Source organism: Spea bombifrons, chromosome 8 (assembly GCF_027358695.1).
Source record: "Spea bombifrons isolate aSpeBom1 chromosome 8, aSpeBom1.2.pri, whole genome shotgun sequence".
NCBI classification, from domain to species: domain Eukaryota; kingdom Metazoa; phylum Chordata; class Amphibia; order Anura; family Pelobatidae; genus Spea; species Spea bombifrons.
The window spans coordinates 21393426-21418224 of record NC_071094.1 but is presented as its reverse complement, the minus strand read 5'-3'; the positions used below and the strand labels follow the sequence as shown (position 1 = coordinate 21418224).

At 39.5% G+C, this 24799-nt stretch overlaps 1 protein-coding gene and 1 long non-coding RNA gene across 3 annotated transcripts in view; both read left to right on the top strand.

Annotated features, from left to right (window-relative positions):
- The window catches only part of SHROOM4 (shroom family member 4), a 44817-nt gene that overhangs the window by 12214 nt on the left and 7804 nt on the right, over positions 1 to 24799 (top strand). Inside the window, exons 2-7 of one of the 2 annotated variants that reach the window (XM_053472855.1) lie at positions 4267 to 4418; positions 9204 to 9335; positions 11737 to 14698; positions 15814 to 15878; positions 20718 to 21335; positions 22890 to 23219. In XM_053472855.1, coding sequence (XP_053328830.1) covers positions 4267 to 4418; positions 9204 to 9335; positions 11737 to 14698; positions 15814 to 15878; positions 20718 to 21335; positions 22890 to 23219 — 4259 coding nt within the window. Of the gene's footprint in view, positions 1 to 4266; positions 4419 to 8241; positions 8361 to 9203; positions 9336 to 11736; positions 14699 to 15813; positions 15879 to 20717; positions 21336 to 22889; positions 23220 to 24799 lie in introns of those variants that run through there. The other variant, XM_053472856.1, reaches the window with a different exon arrangement.
- LOC128502907 (uncharacterized) overlaps positions 24590 to 24799 on the top strand; it is a 720-nt gene continuing 510 nt past the window's right edge. Inside the window, exon 1 of the long non-coding RNA XR_008355182.1 lies at positions 24590 to 24701. This is a non-coding gene — a long non-coding RNA (uncharacterized LOC128502907). The remainder of the gene's footprint in view (positions 24702 to 24799) is intronic.

Here is a 24799-nt window from a genome sequence, read left to right as displayed (position 1 = left end):
CAGCAATTGAGTCCCAGCTGCCAGAGGCAGCTTCAGGGACAGGGGAGAGGGTTCTTTGGTCTCCCCATGAGTGTGGAGACCAGCCCCAACACCCCCCCTGCTGTCTGATCGCTCCCTGAGAGCGACAGTGCAGTGTTAACCCCTTCAATGCCACAATTGTGTACGACACATTCGTGGCATTGCAGGGGTTAACATTTGTCCCCACAAACTTGTGGGGACTAAATATCAGTCAATGCTGTGCTCCAATGGAACATCAGCATCGAAAGAGTTAAAAAAACAACAAAACAAAAAGTCCAGGGTGCTTCCAGGTCAAACGCTGTGAGTTTAGTAAGTGGGCCGGTGATGATCAGATCACTCCTGACCAACTGTTAGTTTAAAAAAATCCTGGCTCCTAACTTTTTTACCTGGCGCCTAGATTCACAACAAATTTGTCAAGCCCTGCTCTAAGTGGATGTTCCCAGTGAGGTTTTTATCCTGGTGGTTGGCATTGGTGGATGCTGATGTTTAGATGGCTTCAATATCAGAGTGGGGTAAGTAGATTACTAGGCAATGGACTAGGTCAGGTTCATGAGCAAATTGTGCAGTCTTTATAAACCTTGTAAGTTTTTGGCCATAGTATCTGAGTGATTGCCTCTATCGTACGCATGCATAGGCACATTATTATTAGTATTATTTGTTTTATATAGCGCCATCAAAATATGTTACCCCACCAATACTGGATTGAGTCTTCGGAGGCTCAGCTTCACTGTGGCTTCAGGCAACCCAATGGTTCTTAATTCACTTCCGAAACCTGAAATCAACCGTGCTCTGAATCCAAAAAAACTGAAAAGTGTCGGTGCCAAAACAAGTGCCAGTGAAGGCATCACGGGCAACAGCCAATGGCTGATAAGATAAAAAATTCACCCTCTACCACCAGCCGATGGCTGGGGCAATTTAAGAGTGGGTATATAAAAAAAAAAAGTTGCAACATGAGGGGATCCAAGGTGAACACAATGTGCTTTTCAACCTGTGCAAAGTGGGGAAAAAAAGTGTGCCCCCCACCCCCACTCATTGTAGTGCCGAGTGCCCCAGCGGATCCATGCTAGGGGGGCGCTCGCTCTCCATGCACCTTGTGTTCTCTGACGCTATCCCTAGCCTTAAGGCCAGTGGACCAAGCTTTCCCTCTCTCACAGGTACTCGCTTGCCAAAAGGCAGAGAAGCTGTTTACCTTTTATCCTACTTAAAGCTATTTTTAGTATCGGTTTAATAGTAGGGTAACTGCAAAAATGAGTGCATGAGAGAAAGCTTCTGGCTTTGTGTTAAGGAATGCCGTATGAGTATGAATGTGCTCATCAGTGCTAATCTACTGAAGTCTTGATTTAATTCTATTGTTCCAATAACTATCCTTTATCTGCAGACCATTGTTAGTGATGTGATATTTACTCATTCCCTGTTTAAACTCCACTGTGTAAGTGAGTGATCAGGACTAAGGCATTCTAATGTATCTATACCACAGGCAGTAGAAGTCAGGGTGTTTGTTTTTGTAGGGCTTAGACAACACAGCAAGAACACCTACAAATTACTATTATGCAGCTCCCCAAAAAAATATTACATTATGTGATAATAAGAACTGCTTTTTAAAAAGAAAACAGTACAATATTTGGTGGGTATTCCCCTTTTAAGTACATCTTCTCTGTTCAGGAGGGCACTGGTGTCTTTTTTTATTTTGTATTTCAAAGATACCACAAATATACATTTATTTAACTTGTGCATGTAAAATAGCTTTGTGGTACTGTATGTATACAGGGAGGGAATGATGCCTGGGGACCACATGATTTAACAATGCAAATACCAAACATACACAAAAACAAGTTGTGTCTTTTGTCTGCTTTTGTGTCCTGGAGGCTTGTTTTAAGGGTGGTCACCTGTTTAGATTGTAAGCTGGCAGGCTGGCCCCTAATACCCTACTGTATTGGTTTCTAATTCTTTGGGAACTATGTACTTCTTTGTCCAACATATTTGAATAGAGTAAGTGTTCTTTCTGCGTTTGTGTTTTCCTTTTCCATAATCCTGGGGTTTTGAATCAGTGGGTTAAGCGCTGCTTCCCTGGGACTTCCAGGTCAGTTCCTTAACTCTTAATGACATGTCCTGTGTAGGACTGAAGGTTGAGGACTGTAGCAGTCCCACACAGTGTGCTAATGCTCAATGGACTGGACTCAAAAATATTTAATTTTGCTGTCATTTGTTTCTTTTATATGTGTTCTTACTTCCACTGAAACTTCTGGTATGGTTCAAAGCATTGTTTCATTGACTATTATATTGATAATAAAACTTCTCAAACTTTATGCCAACATAACTTTCTATACATAACTACTTATTTTTTCCCTTTAGCGTTAACATCATAATGTACCTCTTTATATTGGAATTTTTACATAGACGGCTATAAACTCGCTGAAACTACAGTAATCTGTCACTGGACTCTCTCTTTTCATAAATAAGCACTGAGACATTGTGTGTCTGGAGATATAAATGTGCTGAGACAAATTGAGAGAATTCAACTCAGGGCAAGACGAGTCTTAAATTGGCAAACAAGCTGGTTTGGTTACCAGACATTTCCCATTGACTACATAGACATGTGAAGTACAGACACGGCTGCTGCTATTACAAAAAGAACTACTCATACGCAGTGCATGTATCTCCTCACAGAGAACCACTCTCCAATGTCGGATTAACATCTGAGCACATGGAGCAATTGCTCCAGGACCGCAGTGTACTGATTGGGACACTTGATCATCACACCAACAGGGACTTTTATGACATTGCATTCTAAATACGTAGACATTTATATGTAGCACCCCCTCCTTTGCAGTTACAACAGCTTCCACTCTTCTAGGAAAGCTTTCCACATTCTGGGGAATTTTTGGCCATTCATCCAGTAGAGCATTCTAGTTCATCCCAAAGGTGCTCAATGGGATTGAGGTCAGGGCTCTGTGGGCCAATTAAGTTCTTCCACTCCAAACTCATCCAACCTTTATGGATCTTGCTTTGTGCACTGGGGCACAGTCATGGGCCTTCCCCAAACTGTTCTCACAAAGTTTGAAGCATGTGAATTATCTGCTACTGTACTTATCTACACAGACATATTCATACATACTTTATTGGATTTTCTGTTAGAGCCGTTAAGATACTTTAGCAGTCTGGATGAGATCCATTAGGTGTGATTAATGTGTAGATCATGGTTATGGTTATGTTGTGATATGCATATTTGCTGCTGACTGTACAGCATTGAGTACTACATTTGTAGTTTTATTTTTCCAAGACTGGTAAGGAGTTTCTGTCTGCAGCACTTCGGCTGCAATACAGCTCTGATTAAGGTACATTAGGATACATTTCCTGCTCTGAGTTTTGTTCCTCCAAAGTGAGGTACCATGGACTGATGGCTTATCTCCAAATGGAGACCTCTACGATAATAAGGAACTCTGATGTTCTATAGGTTTGTAACACAGGGCATGACAAAATACTTTTTAGTTTAAATGTCACAATTATAACCTCAGGATTAAAGACTGAAAAGTCGCTTGTAAGAAAATAATGACAATATGGGTTGCTGTGTACACTGTAGGCTTCTACATTTCAGTATTGGTCAACTTGGCTTCTATAATAATATGAGAAGCATATAATAGTTGGGTGTAATCCTTAAATTTACATTTTTCCAGTGTAAGTATATGAAGGGATTCAACAGATTGTGTGATCGGGGTCTAGATTTTATTAAAATGTTTGATGTGGTGCACAAGCGGTTGGCTTTATGGGAGGGCTGGTATCATTTATCTGGATGACAGGTCCAGCCGAGTGTCCCAGCAATGGGGCAGACCGTACAATTTCAGTATGCACTATGCTTTCCTGTCCAAAACACCTTAACAGAAAGGGACTTTAAATAATAAAACATAAAAGTAGAATATGGTCAATGACCGCAGAAGGAAGCGGATTTCTCTAAACTGAACCTGTCTCTCTTTTAAGTGGAATATAATAGGGGTGAGTTTTATATGGCAAGTATTATGAGTGGGGAGTTGCATGTAAGTTAAGCAGATGCAGAGCATGTGAGGAAACATAGAAACATGGGTTCTTGCCTGCCATCAAATTCTCTTGGCCCATCTAGTCTGTCCATTTCCCTGCTCTACAGACTCAAACTCAATCAGCTACTTGTCTCTTATGTTCAAGATAGTCTATGCTGTCCATGTCTACACATCAGATATAGAAATTGACATGATACTTTGTTCCTCACCTTGTCAGATTGAAGATGGAGGGAAAGCTTCAATGTCTGAGAAGATGCAAGTGGGAGATGAGCTGGTGAATATTAATGGAACGCCCTTGTATGGCTCCCGCCAGGAAGCACTGATCCTAATCAAGGGCTCTTACAAGATCCTGAAGATGATTGTCCGAAGGTAATAACCCATTCACCGTGTGACTAGTAACAAATTGACAAGCTGGCGAAGTGTCTGTGCAAGAACACCTTCGTCACTGACAAGTGTTGTAGAAGATGTTTGTGCCATAGTAAAATGTCTGTCATAAAAGCTAGTCTAGGCTGTGCCAGAACCTGTAATCTAGCTGGAGACTGTCAATATATATATATATATACACACTCTGATTTTGTTTACAGCATAAGTAAAATCTTATTTAAGGTATAGGTCTCAGCAATATTTTTTCAAATATAGGACAGACAAATACTGCAGAAAAGTTGGGTGTATATTACTAGTAGCTATCTTAAAGTTTCTTTTTAATGATGCTATGTGCTCACGGCCTAGTAGCAGTTATCCGCTATATGATGGGAGAGAACACGCCACACTCTGTCCGGCCACACTCTGTCCGGCATCCACTTGTTTTCTGATTTGGTGGATTACTGGCCCTCAAGTGTATCTCTCCAATATTTATAAAATGCCTTGTGTCTCTATTCTGATCTTGGGTATGCTCAGAGCAACAGCCACTTATAGTGCATCCACTTGTTTTCTGATTTGGTGAATTACTGGCCCTCAAGTTTATCTCTCCAATATTTATAAAATGCCTTGTGTCTCTATTCTGATCTTGGGTATGCTCAGAGCAACACCCACTTATAGTTACATGTTCCCTGAGTCCAACAGTGAACTTACTACATTTTTTTATGTCTGTAGCGGTCCAAAGACTGAAATATAAGTCTTGTGGTGTCATGTTGTGGTGGTTTAAATAGTTCAAAACAGCAAGACACAAATTACCACACTATAAAGCCAAATTAAAATAAATATCACTATTTTTCCCCTTTAACCCTTTGCCTGCCAGGGGTCATGATTCATGTTTTGCATTTGTGCCACTAGAGTAAAATGACTATCCCTGAAAACTGTTTATGATATAAATATTCTGCTGCCATCTAGTGATGGAAGGAGGTAATGGTTTTCTTACAGCTTGTTATTGAGATGGTTTTTATATATCGCCATTTCTATGCAGCTAAAATGCCTTTTTTATTGTTTACATGCATTGTTCATGTAGTGTATAAAATGGCTGGTATTATTGTAAAAGTTACTTCTTCTAGGTTTAAAGCATAACTGGCCATAATTTATCCTTAAATTCCTACACATATGGATCTCATACATATCATGTATACATCTCCTGTAAGGCATTTGACTGGGGGTGCAACCCCCCCATGTATTTGCAAAATGAACACCACAAAAACGTAAGGCTCACACAGCTATTTTTTTTATTTTTTTCTGTTGGGCTACCAAATCACATTTAATGCTAGTCTTAACATATTTCTGAAAATCAATTTTTGAACAGGGGCATTTAAATTAAGATTTATATATACAGTGATGCACTATGATCATGTAGTGATATACTATACACAGGTGTCCAGTTACTTTTGGTCATATAGTGACCGTCATGCCTGTATGAGCTTGTAGGACATTTTATTCCCGTGGGCATTAAAATGCAGTTGGTTCTTACTTAGCACCTATAACAGCCTCTTCTCTTCTGGAGAGGCTTTCCACAAGATTGTGTAGCATGTCTGTGGTAATCTGCTACCATTCAGCCAAAAACCCATTTAGGCAATTTCACAATCTGCATGAAAGACCTTAGCTCAATAATTTGGAGTGGTGTCCGCGTGTGCTTGGTCATATAGTGTAGATGATTTTAAATTGCTGATTCAATTATTGCTTTATATTTGACATTCTGACTTTTCCAGCCATGATGTTAACAGTGGTGATTTTGTGCGGTACTCATACAGACATTTTGATTGGGGAACAATAGGTGTGAATACAAAAGTAGGGGACTTCCTGCACATTAGAGCTTACAGTCTGTGTTATGTTTCATTTATATAACTTTATTGTATCAATCAAATCAATATGTACCGTAAACAAAATATGTGAATGAATAAAGGAAACCATGTGCAGTTTTATTATAACTTGTCATTTATGGTAAACAGCTATGTATGAAAGAAACCTTAACCTCTTTATATGGAGGAAAATAGTAGCCAGAATCTGTTCACTAAAAAAGCTTAAGTGTGACTTCTAAATATATGTTTTGGTACTAGTATTTCTAAAATGCAGGCTCTACATTCTTGTCCATATCATATTATGAAAACATATATGTTTAGGTTGCAGGTACAGTCTCAAGACAGTGTGCCCCTTTAGGGCAAATATATACTTTTCCAAATGCATAAGGGAAGTAGATCTATAGAGGGGTAGCTTTTTTGTCTCATCCACAGTCTGTGATCAGGAAAAACAACATTTTAAAATAAATACATGTACTACAGGGTAACACTGTGACCGTTCTTAGTGACTGGCATAAAATAATTTCAAGTGCTTATGACTGTGACATACAAACATGACAAGAGACCAGAACAATTAAGCCCTTCTAATCCCTTCTAATCTAGTCCCTTTATTCCTGCTGTAAAGGCTCAAACCTTAATTGATCCTTGGTCTTTTCTTATATTTAGGACAGCCAAATGCTTATCGTATGCACATGTGTCAGGTATTCAGTTATGGCCCGTCTAATGTAACGTTAAGCTTCGTTACCTTACACTGATTAGCTAAACACCGTTGTTCTGTGATGGCATCTCAAATGATTTTTGGTGGTTAGTTCTCTTTAGTTTCATTAACATTAAAACACGTCTGTTTTTGTTGGTTCGCTCTTGTATTAGGCCTGGGAGACTTAGGCCTAAACGTGTCACTGCCAGTTATAATTCCGTACTTTTTATAAAATAAAAAAAAACAGAGAGAAAGAAATTGCATATCCTTTTATTTAACATTTGGAGTACCACATGATATTGTATATATATTAAGTGTGCTTCTTGTAGATTCACCTTAGTTCACACATTACGTTTAAAAGAAATCCTTTCATACACGCTTTTCTAGCAGACTTTAAACAAATTACGTTTATTATTATTATCAGCCCTAAGCCAAACTTGTGGAATGTGACAGTCCCATGCATTGTTTCGTGGATTACTCTTTCTCCCCTTGCTCGTTTTATATAAATAAACATAGTATTGTTTTTCGGACCAATACACTTCCTGCCTGCCATGCTAATTGCCGAGAAATTTCCTACACAGGGATGGGGGGGGGGGGTCATGGAATGCAGCCCCTCCAAATAACATACACTGGGAGGGGAAATCGACATAATGGTTCACTTTCTTAGGTAGTCACGATAATCCCACAGGAGAGAAGAGAGAGCCTTATTATGTTTAATGCATTTATAACGTCAGTGTATTTATTGTGGTAGACAAATTGTCCATGACGGCATACCCTGCTGTAATATCAAATAATGATATATTTCTTAAACCATTCATACCTTGGAAGAAGGAGAGGTTTTTCCTGTCTCTTCACTGAACCCTCTTTGGTTGGAATGGAGTACTTATATACCACCACAATCATTTTTACCAAACGTTGAGGTGGACTAACGTCCTAATTGTTAATGCAGACATCAGTTGGGCAACCTGCATCTCCCACAACCTCTTCACTGTTCTTATCTCGCTTACGCCTCCATTTCCTCTGCTTTTCCTGGAGGGTTCAGGAATGTCGGGGAGGTGACCACGTGCATCGTCATTATGTATTTTGGGACAGCACTTCTCTTTAGGTCACTTCTTCTTCTCCCCATTCACAAATGTAGCAGTGCACCTCTCTTACTCTCCTCCCAAAATCATTGGAAAAATTTTCTCATTTTCCTCTTGTAAAAGGAGAAGGAAAAAAAAATAGGAAAAAAGTTCTATAGAAGATTTTTGTCAGCGACAGATGTGCTTTTCCTCTCATGCTTTTACTTTGCATTGGAAAAGGTTAGAAGTGCATATTTTTTTATTTTGTACTGATTTTCAGGCTTTAGATATTTTTCTTGAACATCGGTAATGCTGGTTTGATGTACTAAACCAAGTAAGTACTCATTTTATTTTCTTCATAAGATTAACTCTCAATTGCGTGAGTAGTGCAACTTTTTCTTACTTTCACTGAAATAGTCTCTCAGACTCTCTCTCTATCTCCCCATCATAAGTCTTTTTTTAGTTACATTCATGCAATATACTTTATAAAAGTAAAGCACAATATCTCATACATTAACAGTAAAAAAAATGCATTGTCTCGGATAACAATCTTAATGTTCTTTTTGTGGATTTCCCTAACTTAATGATAAAATATACATAAGTGCTATGTTTTCAAGCTAAAGTAAATGATATATATATCATGTTACAAAAAACATAACCATACTGATCTGTAATGTTCTATATATAAATATGGATAAAGCCTGTCAAAAACATGGCAAAATAGGACTACCAAGCTTATATAAATTATACTAACCTTGTTGTTTTTGTATCCGCTATCTTACCACCTTGTAGTACAAGTATTTCCACTGTATTCCACCTTGGCTTTTTCCTGAGGTGATCTTACTGACTCTGTTCTCTAAACAAAAAAAGTTATGCAGTTAGCACTTTCTGTCCCAATTTTGTTATGAGGTAATTCCATATAGTGGTTAGTAGGATAAAGTATGTAGTAGGAAGTAGATATGTAGTAGAAAAGTGCGAACCGCAGGTTCATGTAGTAGTTTTTTGGGGTTTTTTTTAGTACTTTTTCTTTGGAAATGTCCATTCAAAGCCATTAGAATTTTGTTCTGGTTTCATATTCTTCTTCACCACTGTTTTATATGCTGAAGTGTACTGAATATTGTGTCGTTTATAAAATCTTTTGTTGGGTGCTAATGCCCTTTGTGTATGTATTTCTTAGGAGGAACGTTTCAGTTATCAGACCACACTCATGGCACCTTGCCAAGTTGTCAGAGGTCCATCCGGATGTGGCCAGTATGCAGTACCCTACAGATGCCTTTAGTTTGTCGTGGCACTCTGGCTGTGAAAATAGGTTTGTACTAAATAAGAAATATTGTTACAAATTCTTCTAAGGTATAAAATAATTATCATTTTTTGTTGTTGCTGTGGCGATAAAGACCATTAAAAAAAAAAACTTTGCCCTTCAAATAACTTGGATAAGAAAACCCTAGTTCTAGAATTCACCAGTGTTTGTGTCTTAATTAAATACTAATTCTAAAAAGAATCACCAGCAATGTGACTATGTAATGTATAGTTAAATGGACACTCCAGCCATCTTTTGCTATTTTATGTGTAGAAGGTGTGTTCAGCAATTCAGAAGCAATGTTAAAGATATCTGGTTAGTGTGCTGTGCCAGGCAGGAGTGTTGTGAAGAGCGAGTAGTGGCTAGGGTGATTTCATCAAAAGCAGTAGCAGATCGGTTGAGAATTGTTGGAGCTTGAGAGAGATGAGGTCTGTGGTCACAAAGCTGTCAGAAGCAGTGGGTAGGAGGCAAAGTGACATAGCGGGATACAAGTTAACAGAAAAGGGGAGTTAGAGAAATTAGTAAGTGAGCACATGCTACAGAAATAAGGACCATCATTGAGTAGGGACAGCTGTTGCCCACAACAATCTAAATTCAGGTAAAGTAGTTTTTAGAGAGATTTCATAAGGTTAAATAATATTTGTCTGCAGAGCTGAGTTTAATGATTTATGCAGCAGCATCTGCCTATCTAGTTGCTTATCTGTTCTGCAGTCTCTTCATTTTCCCTCTGTGACTTTTCTTATAAGGCTCATGTTAAAGAGAAAAACATCAGATATTGCTAAAGGAAGAAAAATATTTTATGGGAAACATCTCCATGCAATATTTAGTGTGCGTGTACATGTACAGGAACCGACTAGGGATAAACACTGACCCTGGCACTTTAAGACCAGCAGATGATCACGTTAGTGTAGCCGCCCGATGGTAACATGTAGCCTTTCACTGCGGTCTTGCATCACCCAACAAGACTACGGAAGCTTCTCGCTGCACACACTGGTCTTATGGTAAAAAAAAAAGGAGGCACAAAGACCACAACTATGTAAAAGTTTGAGGCAGGTGTGAAAAAATGCTGTTAAGTAAGAATGCTTTCAGAAATAGACATGTTCATTTATATTTTATAATTTAAGAAAATGCTAAATGAGTCAACAGAAGAAAAATCTAAAATCAATATTTGGTGTGACTACACTGTGCTAACAGCATAAATTCTTTAAGGTGCACTAGAACATAGTCAGGGATTTTGTAGGCATATACCATATACCAAACAGGTGCTAATGTTCATCATTATATGTAGGTTAAAACACAATCATTAATGGAAACAGCCAAACCCACAAGCAAGCAGAGGTTCTTGAAGAGAGTTTAATATCAAAAGTCATATAACATGGCAAGACTGAGCACAGCAACAAGACACAAGGTAAGTATGATCAGCACCAGGCAGAAATTCCAAGACATGAGTTTCCAGATGTTCTGTCCAAGTTCTTTTGAAAAAAGGAAAAAAAAAATGGGCAGCCTTGAGGACCGCAGTAGCCAGCCAAGAAACCGTAGTGCAGCACATGAAAGGTACATCATGCTTCCATTCACAATCAGAAAATATCCAGCAGTGCGATCAGCTCAGCATTGACAAAAAAACAAGGCCCCTAGTATACCCATCTACTGTCTGGAGAAGTCTGGTCAGAAGTGGTCTCTATGGAAGACCTGTGGTCAAAAAGCCATACAAGCCATGGAAACAAGGCCAAGCGACTCAACTATTCAAAGAACCACAGGAACTGTATTGTATTAAAAATGGCAGCAGGTGCTCTAGACCGATAAGTCAAAAGGCAGTTTGACAAAGAGCAGGCAACAGTGAAGCATAGTGGGGGTTCCTTGCATGTTTGGGACTGCATTTCTGCAAATGAAATTGGGGATTTTGTCAGAATTAATGGCCTCCTCAATGGTAAGACATACAGGCAGATACTTATCCATCATGCAGAACCATCATGAAGGCATCCGACTGGCCCCAAATGTAATATGCAGCATGGCAAGAACAGAAAACAGCCACATTTGTTAAGAAACTATCTTTATCATAAAGAACAAGGTGTCCTGGAAGTGATGGTAGGATACAAGTCTGTCTGTGATTACATGACTAGAGAGAAGAAACTGAAGCTGCAAAAATCTTTGGTTCTCCAAAATGTAACAACCTACTTGCCTAGTTCCTTTAAAAAACTGTGTGCAAGTATACCTTGAAGAATGGATGCTGTTTTGAAGGCAACATATGGTCACACCAAATATTGATTTGATTTAGACTTTTTTATGTTCACCTCGTTATACACTGCTGTGTTGGAGCAATACAAGACAAGATAATACTGCCCATGTGTATTTTGAGAACAATTGTAATGAGTGATCTTATCGTATTTAACTGTGTTTTTTGCTTTTGTAGTGAACTTCCTATACAGTGGAATCCACTCTCCCGGCACTGCAGCACAGACAAAAGCAGCTCTATTGGTAGCATGGAAAGTCTTGACCAGCCAGGACAGAATTACTACGAGGGAACACTGTCTCCAATTGACCCCGGGATGTACCAAAACAAAAGGGACTCTGCATACAGTTCCTTCTCTGCCAGCTCTAATGCTTCCGATTCTACAGTGTCTGCAAGGGCAGAAGATCCTTCTCCCATGGACTGTATCCTGCAAGGACTGGGAACTTCCAAACTGACTGATGGGAGGTATCTCCAAACAGGTCAGGGTCCTCAAGAAGAACTTTGTAGCCAAACATTAGCTGAACATTCGCAAAGACCTTCCTCCTTTCCGTATGATACAAATAGCATTATCAAATCTCCTCCACTACCACCTGTCAGGAGGGACAGTCTACGTGCTTCTAAAAGTCATCTTAGCCATACTGCGAAAAGAAGGGCTTCAGCTCCAGGGGACTCTCTGCAAATGTCAGGAAGGTGGACTTCAGACATCCAACAGTACAAAAGCTGTGACCCCATGGGGTGCCAGTGTGGTTTAGGACTTTGCACTGTACATCTAAAGGAGAGCTTATTGTCTGATCAGTATTACATGCTGAGTTCACAGAGTGATAGGGCCTACCAAAGCACTGACAAGACCACCATGATTGATAAGGAAAGCAAAAGCCATTGCACTGAGAGCCAATACAGATGGTCAGATGATAAAAGAGACAAAGAGCTGATAAGTCATAATGTGGTAGCAGGGGTAAAATGCTGCACTGAGGAACAGGCCAAAGAAGCACCGTCTAACAGCTCTCACTGTCTGTTTCAGAAATCTTCTTGTTCACTTTCTTTAAACAATGAAAATTCAGATATGCAGACTATGTTTCATAGTGATGAGTGGACTATGACTACATCAAAAGAGAATTCTCTGCATCCAACAAAAAAATTTAATGGAGAAAATACTAAAGAAAATAAATGCAATAATCATATGGATTCAGGTGTCTCAGGAGGTAAATTGGAAGGAAGATCAAGTGATTTTGGCAATTTCAATACCAATACAAATAATATAGTTTTGACAACACAGCATGGGGCTTCTTTTGAAACTTCTGCCAGTGAGTCTAAAAAACATGAAATACAGCCTGGTTTGCAAACAGTGAATTGTACAGATGTTTTGGTGGAAGATAGCGAGAGGCCAGTAAAGAAGCCAGGATCTTCACGCAGTCGCTCAGCTCAAATGAGGAGGAAGAGTGACAGATTTGCCACCAACCTAAGAAATGAGATACAGCAACGGAAGGCACAGCTGCAGAAAAGTAAGGGTTCCTCAATGCTGCTTTGTGGGGAAGAACCAGTCGAGGAGAGAGAAGAGCCCGCTGAACATCTATCTCCTCCTCGGCCTGTTCCTCCACCCCCACCCCCTAAAAACAAGTCACGGTTGTCAGAAATCAAAAAAGCAAATCCTGAACGTTTTGGAAAGTGTATGGACATTCCGGACATGGAGTTAAAAAAGCACACAATTACTGACAACAATGGTGGACTTAAACCCAGTCACCAAACAAACTCGGTGGAAAATACATTACACGCAAGAATGAATCCTGTGACAGGGGAGGGTAAAATTTTAAACTCTGCAGGCCATATAGAGGATGACATCAGAAAAGTAGATTCTACCAATTTCTTCCATGATGACTCATTAACGCATGAACACAATTTGCCAGCAGTCAATCACAAAAACTTTGAACAAGGATTTGAAAATCTTAAAAGTGCTGCCCAGAAACTGGTCTTAAGACAAGACGATACCTGGAATGATAATGAGACATCAACTGGAAAAGCCACAAGTGGGAATCATGAAACCTCAGAAATGATGGGCACTGTAATAGAATATGTGACTGAGTGCAAAGGGGTTGCTGTAAAGTGGAACGAACACAGGGATTCTCCAATCCAAGATATAAAGGATCCCAATGAATTGTGCAGGGACAATTTATGCCAAAGCAAAAATAAAGGGCCTTTGACTGAAAAACTTCCAAGAGACTGCATTGAAGATACAAGTCAGTATAAGAGTCATGTGCATTTAAATTCAGACATCCAAAGAAATGCCCATCAATATAATGGAGAACTTCCACAGTCAGATGGGTCTTTAAATGAGGGCTGCAGAACAGGTTCCCTTGAGATCGTACGTGATGAGCAGCAGTTCCAAGAGGTAAAGTCACATGAAAAGGGAATGACGGCTGATTCTTCTTTGGCTTCTCTAAAACTGAAGTCTACCCATTCTTCTTTGGATTTTGAAGATCACCTTTCCAAGCATATGCCAAGTTGGACTTGGTCTGCAGAACATAAACTGCAACCTAACATGCATTTAGTTAAGGAAAGTCCCCCAGATGCTAAGCATGTTGAGGGTACAATTCCTTCCATCACACAGACTACAGAGGAGAATGTTTTGATGCCTTTTGCTGATAGAAGGAGATTTTTTGAAGATACCAGTAAGCCCCCCAAGTCTTCTCACACTTCTGCCCACATGAAAGCAATGACCCCTGACCCACCTATCTCACAGGTAGTTTCTGATGTAAGAAGGCACTCTATAGACCATGCCTATTACCCATCCTCTCCCAGCAGGCAAGACAGTGCTGCACATTATGCTGAGTGCTGTGTAAATCATCCTGTAGACCCACCGTTGTGTTGTAATCAAGGAGGACATTCAGCTGAATATCATCACCCAATGGTGTATGGATGTAGATTCCATGAATCTTGTATGTATTGTTCCACTGACCTGTGTCCTGCTTTACTCAAACGGAATATATCTGTAAACCACCTCAGTTGTCATTGTCACCACCACCATCACCATCATCACCAGTGGACAAAATGCAGTGATTATTTATGTCCTGTCCAGCATAGCACAATTGAGGATGGTACTTCCATACATGGTGACCCATGGCATATAAGGAGACCAGTTTTGCAGGTGAGAGAACAGAGTATGCATAATACATATTTTTTAAACTGCATGGTAAATAAAGTGTTCCTCCTGTTCCATCCACTGTATTAGCTGTAAGCTGATAATGACATAAGCATTAAGCATGAAACTCCCAGGACTGGAAAATTAAGGCATGGTTACATATAGAAGGTACTATCCACCCAGAGAGCAGAAATTATCCCACTAAAAGGAGACGCTTACATTTCTATTAAGACCTATTGTAAATATATGTCTTTTTAATATAAATATGCGCAACAGGATAGACGTTCCTGGTGAAACAAGCAAATAGCAAGTGATTTAAGTAAATTAGAAGAATGGACGAGAATGTGGCAGTCGCAGTTTAATGTTGATAAATGTAAACTTACTCATTAAGGATGTAAGTCCCAAGCCAGAATATAGCGTTCGGGGTTCTGTTCTTTCAGCGACAACAGAAGAGAGTGACTTGGGAGTAATTATTTCTGAGGATTTAAAGGTAAGCAGGCAATGCAAGGAAACCTTAGAAAACGCAAGCAGGTTCTGGGTTGTATAGCTAGAGGTATTAGTAGTAGAAAGAGAGATGGTTCTGCCGCTTTTTGGATCTCTGGTCAAACCTCACTTAGAGTATTGAGTACAGTTCTGGAGACCCCACCCTAAGAATATTGAAGATAATTCAAAGAAGGGCTGCTAAAATGGCACATGGTTTACAGGATAAATATGGTCAGGAGATATGTATAGCCTGGAGAAAAAAAGATGTCGGGATGTGACAGGAACATGTAAGTACATACAGGAATTTACCTGACAGGAGGGATGTTTATTTCAGAGAAGGTGGAATTTTAAAACAAGAAGTCTAAAGTCTGGTTTGATGTAATATAAGGAAGCTTTACTCTATTGAGAGTGTGATAGATAAATGGCCTCACATCAGATGTGGTGGAGGCTAATAGAGTGAGGGAACCTAAAACATGCATTGCATAAGCATAAAGCTAGAATATTCTCAAGTGCCTGCTGAATGTACAAGGACCTGTCCAATATGTTTTTTGTTCAGGAAGTGGCTTGAAGGTGTTTTCTGTTAATGTGTTTTGGCTGATTCTCCCTTTGTTCCATTTTTTTCCTGTGGAATGTTGCAGGAAGCACCATTAAAAGAATGGAACCAACAACTGAAAATCAACAGGAAATGCAGCCAGTCTGTGAGGTAAGGTGTCTGGCCCTGAATTAAGTGTTGCTTGGGAGGCAGAGGAACAATGGAAAAGCCAGCTGAGCTATGTCATATCTGTAGTTAATACATGTATGTAAACATACCTAAAATGTGTGTGTGTGTGTGGCTATAATATAACACATTCTGCTTTGTCACAGCAGTAGTAAGAGAATATTGGTATGAGTCCCCAAACTACCTTATGCATTTTGTAAACGTTAATACAACCTATCAATAACTTATCTTGATTGACCCTTTTTTTTTTTTTTTTTTTTAGTTTTTTTTTTTTAGTTTTTTTTTTTTTGTAGCAGGGCTAAGTAAAAATAACACTTCATCACATTGACTGTTTATAAGCGTTTCCTTTCATTCCTTAAAGGGTCAATCACAGTGACATTGAGACTGTGACCCAGCTTATAATGTTCTTTTGTGAACAGATCAACTTCCTCTATTCCCAGTAACTTGTCCTTGTAAGGTCTGCATTTTGTAGTACCAGGGGAATGGTCTTGAGCTTCCACAACCGATTGACTCTACTGTTGGGCTGTAAATATCATCATTAGAAAGATCTCGATACAATTAACCCCTTAATGGCAATGGGTGGTCCCTAATCCCATTGAAAACAATGCATTTTGAGACCGTACATATATGGGCTTTGTCTTTAAGGGGTTAAATGAACACCTAAATATGGAATGTCCTATACAAAGGATCAAGACCATAAAATACATATGACCAGTGTGTTTTATACACATGTATAATGCTCTGTTGCTTATTCAGGTATTTGATTAACTTTCAAAAGTTTGGGTACACCTGGGCTAATAACTTCTTTTTCATTAGAATATCAACAAAACATGTAAACACAACCTCTGCAGTGTACTAATGTTAAATGTAACACATGTCTGCAAATTAAATACATAGTTACAATTTCTGTGCTGAATTTAACAGTTTGGAAAATTATAACTGAAATAATGTGGTGTATGTAGGGATTGGGCACCTTGTCGGTTAGTTGCACCCCATTTGGCAGCAATCAGTTAAAAACAATATTGCTGTCTTTAGGTTTTTTTCCCCTCTTCCTTGCAGAATGCTCCCATTTAAGAAATATTCTTAGGTTGTCTTCTATGCACTGCTTGTTTCAGATCTCCTCTCCGCAGATTATCCATTATAAAGTCTGGTGACTGTGAAGTAGTAGTGTTTTTTGAAGTAGTTCATGGTTGATTTGGAGGTATGTTTTGGATCACTTTCTTGTAGTATCCAACCTCTTTTAAGCTTCAGTTTCGTCACTGACTGCACTAATTTAGTTTCAATGATTTATTGCTCCTTTTTTAATTATTTCTTCCACCTGCATTAATTTCCTTTGCCAGTGTCATATGGCCCTGTGGCATAATAGATCCACCCCATGCATTCAGCTGGCATGGAATTTTAAATCGTAAAATGCTCTTTCTAATCACTTTTTCATCACCTTTGGTGATTGTATCCAAAGAGTTAAATTTTAATTGAACCAACAGTTCAAAATGCATCAGGCAAGTGTTGCATACTTCAGACATTGACTTTTGTCATTCAAATGTAGGTAAGCTTTCATGTACTGGTGCACCAGTCTTTTGCCAATGTCACATTTTCTATTTTTCCAACCTTTTAAATTCAGCAAGTGATTAGTAACTGTACATTAAAATTTCCAGAAATATATTAAGTTTGATTGCTGCAGGCCAAGAGTTTTAACTTCTTTTTTTTTCCTTTTTTTTTTTCAACAAACTTTGTAAATGTGCTAATGAGTAATGTTTATTTGTGATTTGTACAAACTATAGAATTTACAGATATTTGGTAAATTCTGCAATTCGTACAAAGCCGCAAAAATAAGGCCAGAACCCCCCACACCCAAATTCGTGGGTCCACATTTACTCTCACTTTCTCACGCTGTCACTTTTTCAACACTCTCTCTCATTCGCTCTTACGCTCTCTTAATGTCTCCCTACCTTTTCTGCTGACCACTTCTACATATTCTTCTATCTTTTCCCTTCTCTTCAATCCTTAATCTGGTATCTACTTTTTTCCTCCATGGACATAAACAGTCAACTTCCGCCAAAATCGTAGCACTGTGGTGACGTCCTCCCAGATCCTCCAGTTGGGGGAGAGGATGTCACTGCAAGCGGCACCATATTGCCCTCATGTGAGGGCAAATTGAGGGTGCTTGCGGTGATGTCCTCTTCCCCGATTGTAGGATCGGGGGGAGATGGCGTCTTTGCAAGAGCCGCCATATTTCCCTCAGATAGCACTTTCGGTAATGTCCTCCCCGATCCTCCAGTCAGGCAGTGCTGCCATTTTGGCGGAAGTTGCTGGGTTATGTCCATGGACATGCGGGCGAAGAAAGGAGATGCCAGATAAATGATTGAAGATGGAAGAGAGAAGAGAAGGGAGAAGATAGAAAAAGATGCAGAAGAAGATGCGGATGTGGTCGGCAGACAGCTTAGGAAAACATGAGCTTAGAGAGTGAACGAGAATGACAGTGTGAGTGAGAGTGAATGTGAGCACTAGGCAACTAATTTTTGTTCCTGAATTAAAAATGCTCCCAAATATTCGGCCAAACTGAAACTAAATTTGTTGTCTGAAGCCAAAAACTCAGTATTGTAATGTCTTAACATTTGTTTGAAACTCTTATTTAAAAATTAGTCTAATAAGCCAATTAGCAAACCAATAAATATTCCAAGCCATTTTTCACGTCTGCTGGATCATCTTACTTATCTTTAGAAAGTGGATGGGTGGAAATTTCCAGCCTTGAGTACTTGTGTTGCGACCCTTAATGTAAAAGGAAAAAAGAAAAAAAAATCCCTGAAGGCAAATTAAGGAGCAGTCAATGGAGACAAAGTATGGGTAGAGCAGTGTTGTTGGTTAATTAAGTTAATTTAGTGATGGCGGGGCTGGTTGAGGCTTGTTTTATTGACAATGGGAATACTGTATAGTAAATGTTACTATTTCTTCTATTACTTTTCTTGTAAATGTGCATTTTCTCAGTCATTGGGTGCCGCAAAGGTGGGAACAATGAGTGTTTCTGTAAGAGGTATAATTATAAGAATGAAGGATACAATTATTAAGTCAGAGATTTGGCAAATAATCATAATAAAGGGTTTGGAAGATTTGTGCTAAATAGATACCAATAAAACGTATATATGGCCGTTCTTTTAACACATTCTTTGGTTTGCAAGCAGTGATGGTGTTAAGCGTTATAAATACATGCACCATTGTCTTAGGCCTCTCTGACTGTCTGAGCTTTCCATAAATGTTTCCACTCTGGCTAATTTCTTTTGATTTGAAGTTCCTGTGAGAGGGTGTAACTGCCTCAGACGTACTCGCCCTCCCTTCCTTGCCAATGACAGGAAAGTAACATTTCCATGAGTCAGATTGCTTAGAATAGGACAGTTGGTGCTTTAAAGAATACAGTCTGGGAACTTGAAGCATCTAAAGGTCCTCAGCCTTTGAAAAACGTTATATAGCTACATTGCAAGTAGAATCTCATTCACCGCTGGCAACAATTGTTTTTTATATACAACACACATCTCAGTGGCTTTGGTGGGCACTCACTCTCTGGGGGCCTAGATCGATGTCTTCCTTTCCTCCCTCAGTGTCCTCTATTCTAGCAACTTAGAATGTCTGCAGGGTATAAGTGTATTACAGTGTTCTATAAAAACTTAAATTCAGTTAAATTGTGTTACTGAACTACGTTATTCTTAATCTAAATCTCTTACTCGACTACATAAATGGCTATTAATCGGTCAGAAACTTGCATAAATGTTTGGGTAAAGCCCTGTCCACAGCCTCAAAACACAAGTATCTCTCTAATGGAAATAGTGCTGGCTGTATGTACCATGTGGTAGTACAGATGCAGAAACACATTTTAGATAGAATCATCATATTGTTATGCAAAAATGAACACAGGCTATAATTATAGTAGTAGCCCATGGATTAAGAGCCATTATGTAGTTGCAAACTTCTTTCTAAATTATTATATTTTCTCCTGCCTCTAGTTCTGTAAAGCTTAACAAACTGTATGTTGTTATCACTTTTAATGTTAAATGCCGACTCCTTTGTTAAAGACTCTTGCCCACTTCCTTCTTGAGTACTTTTATCCCTGTTGTAAATAGATGGTTAAGAAATAATAGTTTTTTTTAGACTGGCTTACAACTTAAGCCAGTTCTGATAGTTGGACAGAGTAGCTTGTTGCATGCAAGATTTCAAGGTGCTGTTCCACCTCCAAGTAACTAGGTAAATAAACGCAACACATGTTTTGGCACACAACATTTTAAACTGCCTTTTAAGTTTCTATGGAAACAACCTGTTTTGTGTCACAAGACAATTAAGTGTTCCCACCAAAGAATATGAATGACGCAAAATAAAATATTTATATATATGTAAATAATTTACATAACACAGAAGAGACTGCCGTGCTGTAGGTGCTTTCCTTCTCCTCCATAGTTCAAGTATTGTTGCCACTGATTGACTGCTTGAAGCTTCAATCAGTGACAGGAAAGCGCTTTCATTGACACAGCATTCGCAGCACCAGCACAGGAGCTGACTGGTGCACAGCATTTAACTGGCGTGAAAAGAAAGTGGCAAATGCATTTGAGGGGGTTACACAAAATTTAAAGACACCACCCACCTATCATATGAATTAAAGATAATATGCTGGCTACAATGTCCCTTAAAAGATTCTTTCTGGGAAGGTTGTTAATACTAAGCAGGTCTGGGTTTTGTGTCTTAAATTTAGCAGAGTCGTTGGGACAATACCTGTAAACTTTGCAGGATTGCAGTCATATGAGTTTGTTTAAAATCTGAATGTTCTGTTCTGCCTTGCAGTGAACTTTGCCACTATAACTCTGGACCAGTGAGACCATGTTGTGAAAGTGGTGAACAGGAATGGCCACCGCAGTACTACAGGACTGTGTCATCCTATGACCTTTCCTGCGACCATTCTCTTAGGCCTATAGAGTTACCACCTTTCCAGGATGGTTCTCGGGATCCTGGATTACCTCGTGGAAGAACATATTCCGTGAGCCAGCTGAACTTGGAGTGTATGTCCGTGAAGGACAGGAGAGAGACACCTCTGTCAAAATTAGAAGAGAAGCATCTTCAAGTCCCGACAAAAAAGAAAGGACCTCCTCGCCCACCTCCTCCAAATTGGGAAAAATACAAGGAGCGTAGAACTTCTCACCAAGCCACAGGCTCTGGCCTGTCTACTTCTAAAGCAATTGCTTCTGTTTCAGATTATAACCCAAGTATAGATGTTGCAAGACAACGTTCTCAAAGTCTGCCCATGAATAGGGCATTTTTAAAAATCACTGAGCCCTCATCACTATCCTCATGTGAACAACTTAACAGTGGTGATTACGAATCCAAGTCCTTGGAGTTAAACACGGGTCTGCAAGAGTCCCAAGATCTTCCTGGCATTGCTTCTAAATGCTGTCATAGCTCAAAGTAAGTCAGGTGTACCTGCATTTCGCTAGATTTTTAGTGTCTTTAAATATTGTAACATCTTTTTTTGTTTTACAGCACCTCAGTTACTTCAAGTGATTTTAGTCTGTGAGATCAACTATATTATATTAGTTCACTCTAGTAAAAAAATGGCTTCCCGTTTCCTCATATTTCTATCGGTCCAAGCACTTATTTTCTCTAGGTCGTGTAATTATCGTATATGGTATATTATATATTATACATCCTATTTGCATTATGTTTTTGGGGGGTTTCCATAATTCATGATGGCATATCATGATATACTCAATATTTGATATGTTCTGCCTCTACATTGGATATACAGTGACCAGTTTGGAAAATGGACACTGAGAGTTGCCAAGCAGTTACAATAATTTGGGAAAAACGTCTGCAAGTTCTGACTGGCCCAGCAAATTTGGGCTGCTGGCCGTCTTTATTTTGTTTCTGACATGGCTTCTACTGCTTCCCGTCCTTGTAAAGAAACCAGCATATTAATATGCTCTCATCAAATTTATCAAGGCAACTGGCTTCCTACTGATTAAGCTTTATATTATGCAATATTTATCTATAATCTAGGAGGTAGGCAGGCAGGCAATTTCTCTTCTAGTTTAAGATTCATGTATCAATATAGAAATCAAATTGGGTTTTTTTGCCCTACATCCCTTATTGCATTTTGCTTTAAAGAGAGAGCTCATAAAACAAATATTTTGAGCTTTAAATACAATGTTGTATATTTTTATTATATTTTACAGTAGTTTAGCATGGTACATTTGCCAAAAGGCCTTAATTTATCAGAGGGCACCTCTGGGTGATTAAGAGTGAGTATGCGCAAGCTTTCTATTCTAATGGCTACATAGCGTAATCCGCTACCAGGGAACCATTGACATGATCACATTTATCCCTTTTCCTCTCTCCACATCAAAGAGAGGGAGTGCGAAGTTAATTGTGACAAAGGCATTGCATTGCCAGTTGCTGATTGACACGCATGTAATTGGCTCTATGTGTTGACCACAGTGCATGAAAGTGTTGGAGATTGGCTGTTGCAGGTCATTCCTGACCTCCAGTCAGCCAGCAACACCCGTCCCTGATGGCATCAGCCAGTACGGTCTGCTCACTGATGCATACATAAAGTAGTCGGCGTTACGCATCAGTATTAGACTAAAGGATTTCTACATGTATACCTTGAAAGAGAAAAAAGAGAGAATCGGGGTGATGAAAAGGGTCAAAGGTTTAGATGTAGAGCACCCTTCCAGCAGAGATGGTAAAGATTAATACATTGAAGGAATTTAAATATGCGTAGGATAGGTAGCAAAAGCCCTCCAATGTACATGCAAAATAAATGTACGTGTCAAAGAATGCATGTGTTTCAATATGGGTCATGACAAGGACACCGGACAGCACCCTTGATTTATAGGCAGTCAAGGACACTGGCCACTCTTGGTCACATATTGATTTCTAAAGATAATCAATTCAGAAATTATTTTAAAATGAAAAATTAATTATGATATTGTAAGTGTTCACTCATGTTTTTCTTTGTAGGTTGTATTCAAATACAGATTGCCAGGTCACACATGGTGACCCACCAGCAGCCAAAACGGAAACTTTACCTTCTGTGCCTAGAACAACTCTGTGCAATCAGGATCTTCCTAATGAAGGGGAACAGTTAATAAATGCAGAAGGACTTGTATCAGCTGTTGCAGAAGACCCTGAAGATAGTGGTTTTCATCTCAAGCACCCGTTACTGAGCCATGCCACAGATATTCCTGAAAGTGAGCAGTCTACATTGTTAGAGGAGTTTCAGGGTGGCTACCGTCGCTATGAGGATGATTGGTCAACAGACAGGGAGTCTGAAATCTCCCTACCAGACAGGTTGGTTCATTTTACCTACTGTATGAAATCACCTGGAAAGGTGGAAAGAAATTGCCGATGTATGTTTCCTACATACATGCATTGTTTTGTTACTGAAGTAAAAAAAAAACAAAAAAAACTCTTTTTTTCCCCTCTAATCCCCCAGCTGCATATAACGAAACCAGGAAGTGTAAGCCGCAAGCATACTTAAGTATGATCTTGATAAATGGCCTGTAGTTTCTGTATGTGCTAATAAAATCCTTTTGTGGATTGGCATTTGAAATTCCCATTCATTTGGATATATATATATATATACCGTATTTTCCGGCGTATAAGACAACTTTTTAACCCATGAAAATATTCTCAAAAGTCGGGGGTCGTCTTATACACCGGGTACTGAAACGTACCGAGCTGGAGAATCACGATTCCCCACGAAGCCCCTAAAACTGTAGCGTATCTCTAGGGGAGGGGCGAGCAGAGAAGCCGCCTCCCCTGGGCCGGTCTTCAGGGCCACGCCGAGATAGGTGCAAGATCGTGATCTCCCCAACTAGCCCTGATCAGCGTGCACCCGATGAGCAGGGCTGGTTGGGGAGATCACGACCTCCCTCTAACTAGCCCAACATTAGGGAGCTTGAGGTCTGGCACTTCAGTCCTCGGCCTCCGTGCTCCCTAATCACTACGTGCCGGCTATTGATGCCGAGCGCGGGGATGACGTCATATCCCGGCACTCGGCATCAATTGCTGGTGCGTAGTGATGAGGGAGCAGTAAAGCAGAGGTCTGAAATGACAGACCTCACGCTCCCACAACTGGAAGGAAGAAAGAAGATGAGAAAGGTAAGAGATGGGAAGAAAGGGGTGTAAGGATGTATATGTATGTATGTATATATATATATATATGTATGTGTAAAGGCAGCTGAGGGCAGTGTATAAATGTGTGTGTAAGGGCAGTGTATGTGTATATGTGTGTTTGTAAGCTGGTGTGTATGTGTATATGTGTGTAAAGGAAGGGTTGTGTGAGGGCAGTGTATGTCTATACATGTGTGTGTGTGTGGACAGGCATATGTTAAGGAGAGCTGACCCACCCAATCCAAGCAGGCTTTGTATACAACAACCAGCCAATCACCGGTAAGGTACATCGCTTGCTTTGATTGGATGGTTGTTGTATACTGGGTAGAGGGGTAGTCTTATACGGCGAGTATAGCTCAAACTCTGTATTTTAACTGGAAAAGTTGGGGGTCGTCTTATACGCCCAGTCGTATTATACAACGGAAAACATGATATATATATATATATATATATAATCGTTATTAGGGCTGCAACTAACGATTATTTTAATAATCGATTAGTTGGCCGATTATTTTTTCAATTAATCGGATAAAAAATGAATTTTTTTTTTATTTAACCCCTTAACGACCTTTGCCGGTTCAGGACCGTCATGGAAAAACGGTCACTTAATGACCTTTGACGGTCCTGAACCGTCAAATAATTAAATAAGCTTAGAAAGTGATCAGCGATCACTTTCTTCGCTTAAACGGCGTTACTGTAATGCCTCGATGTCGAGGCATTCAGCAAGGCTGAGATCGGCATCGGGGGCCCCAAGA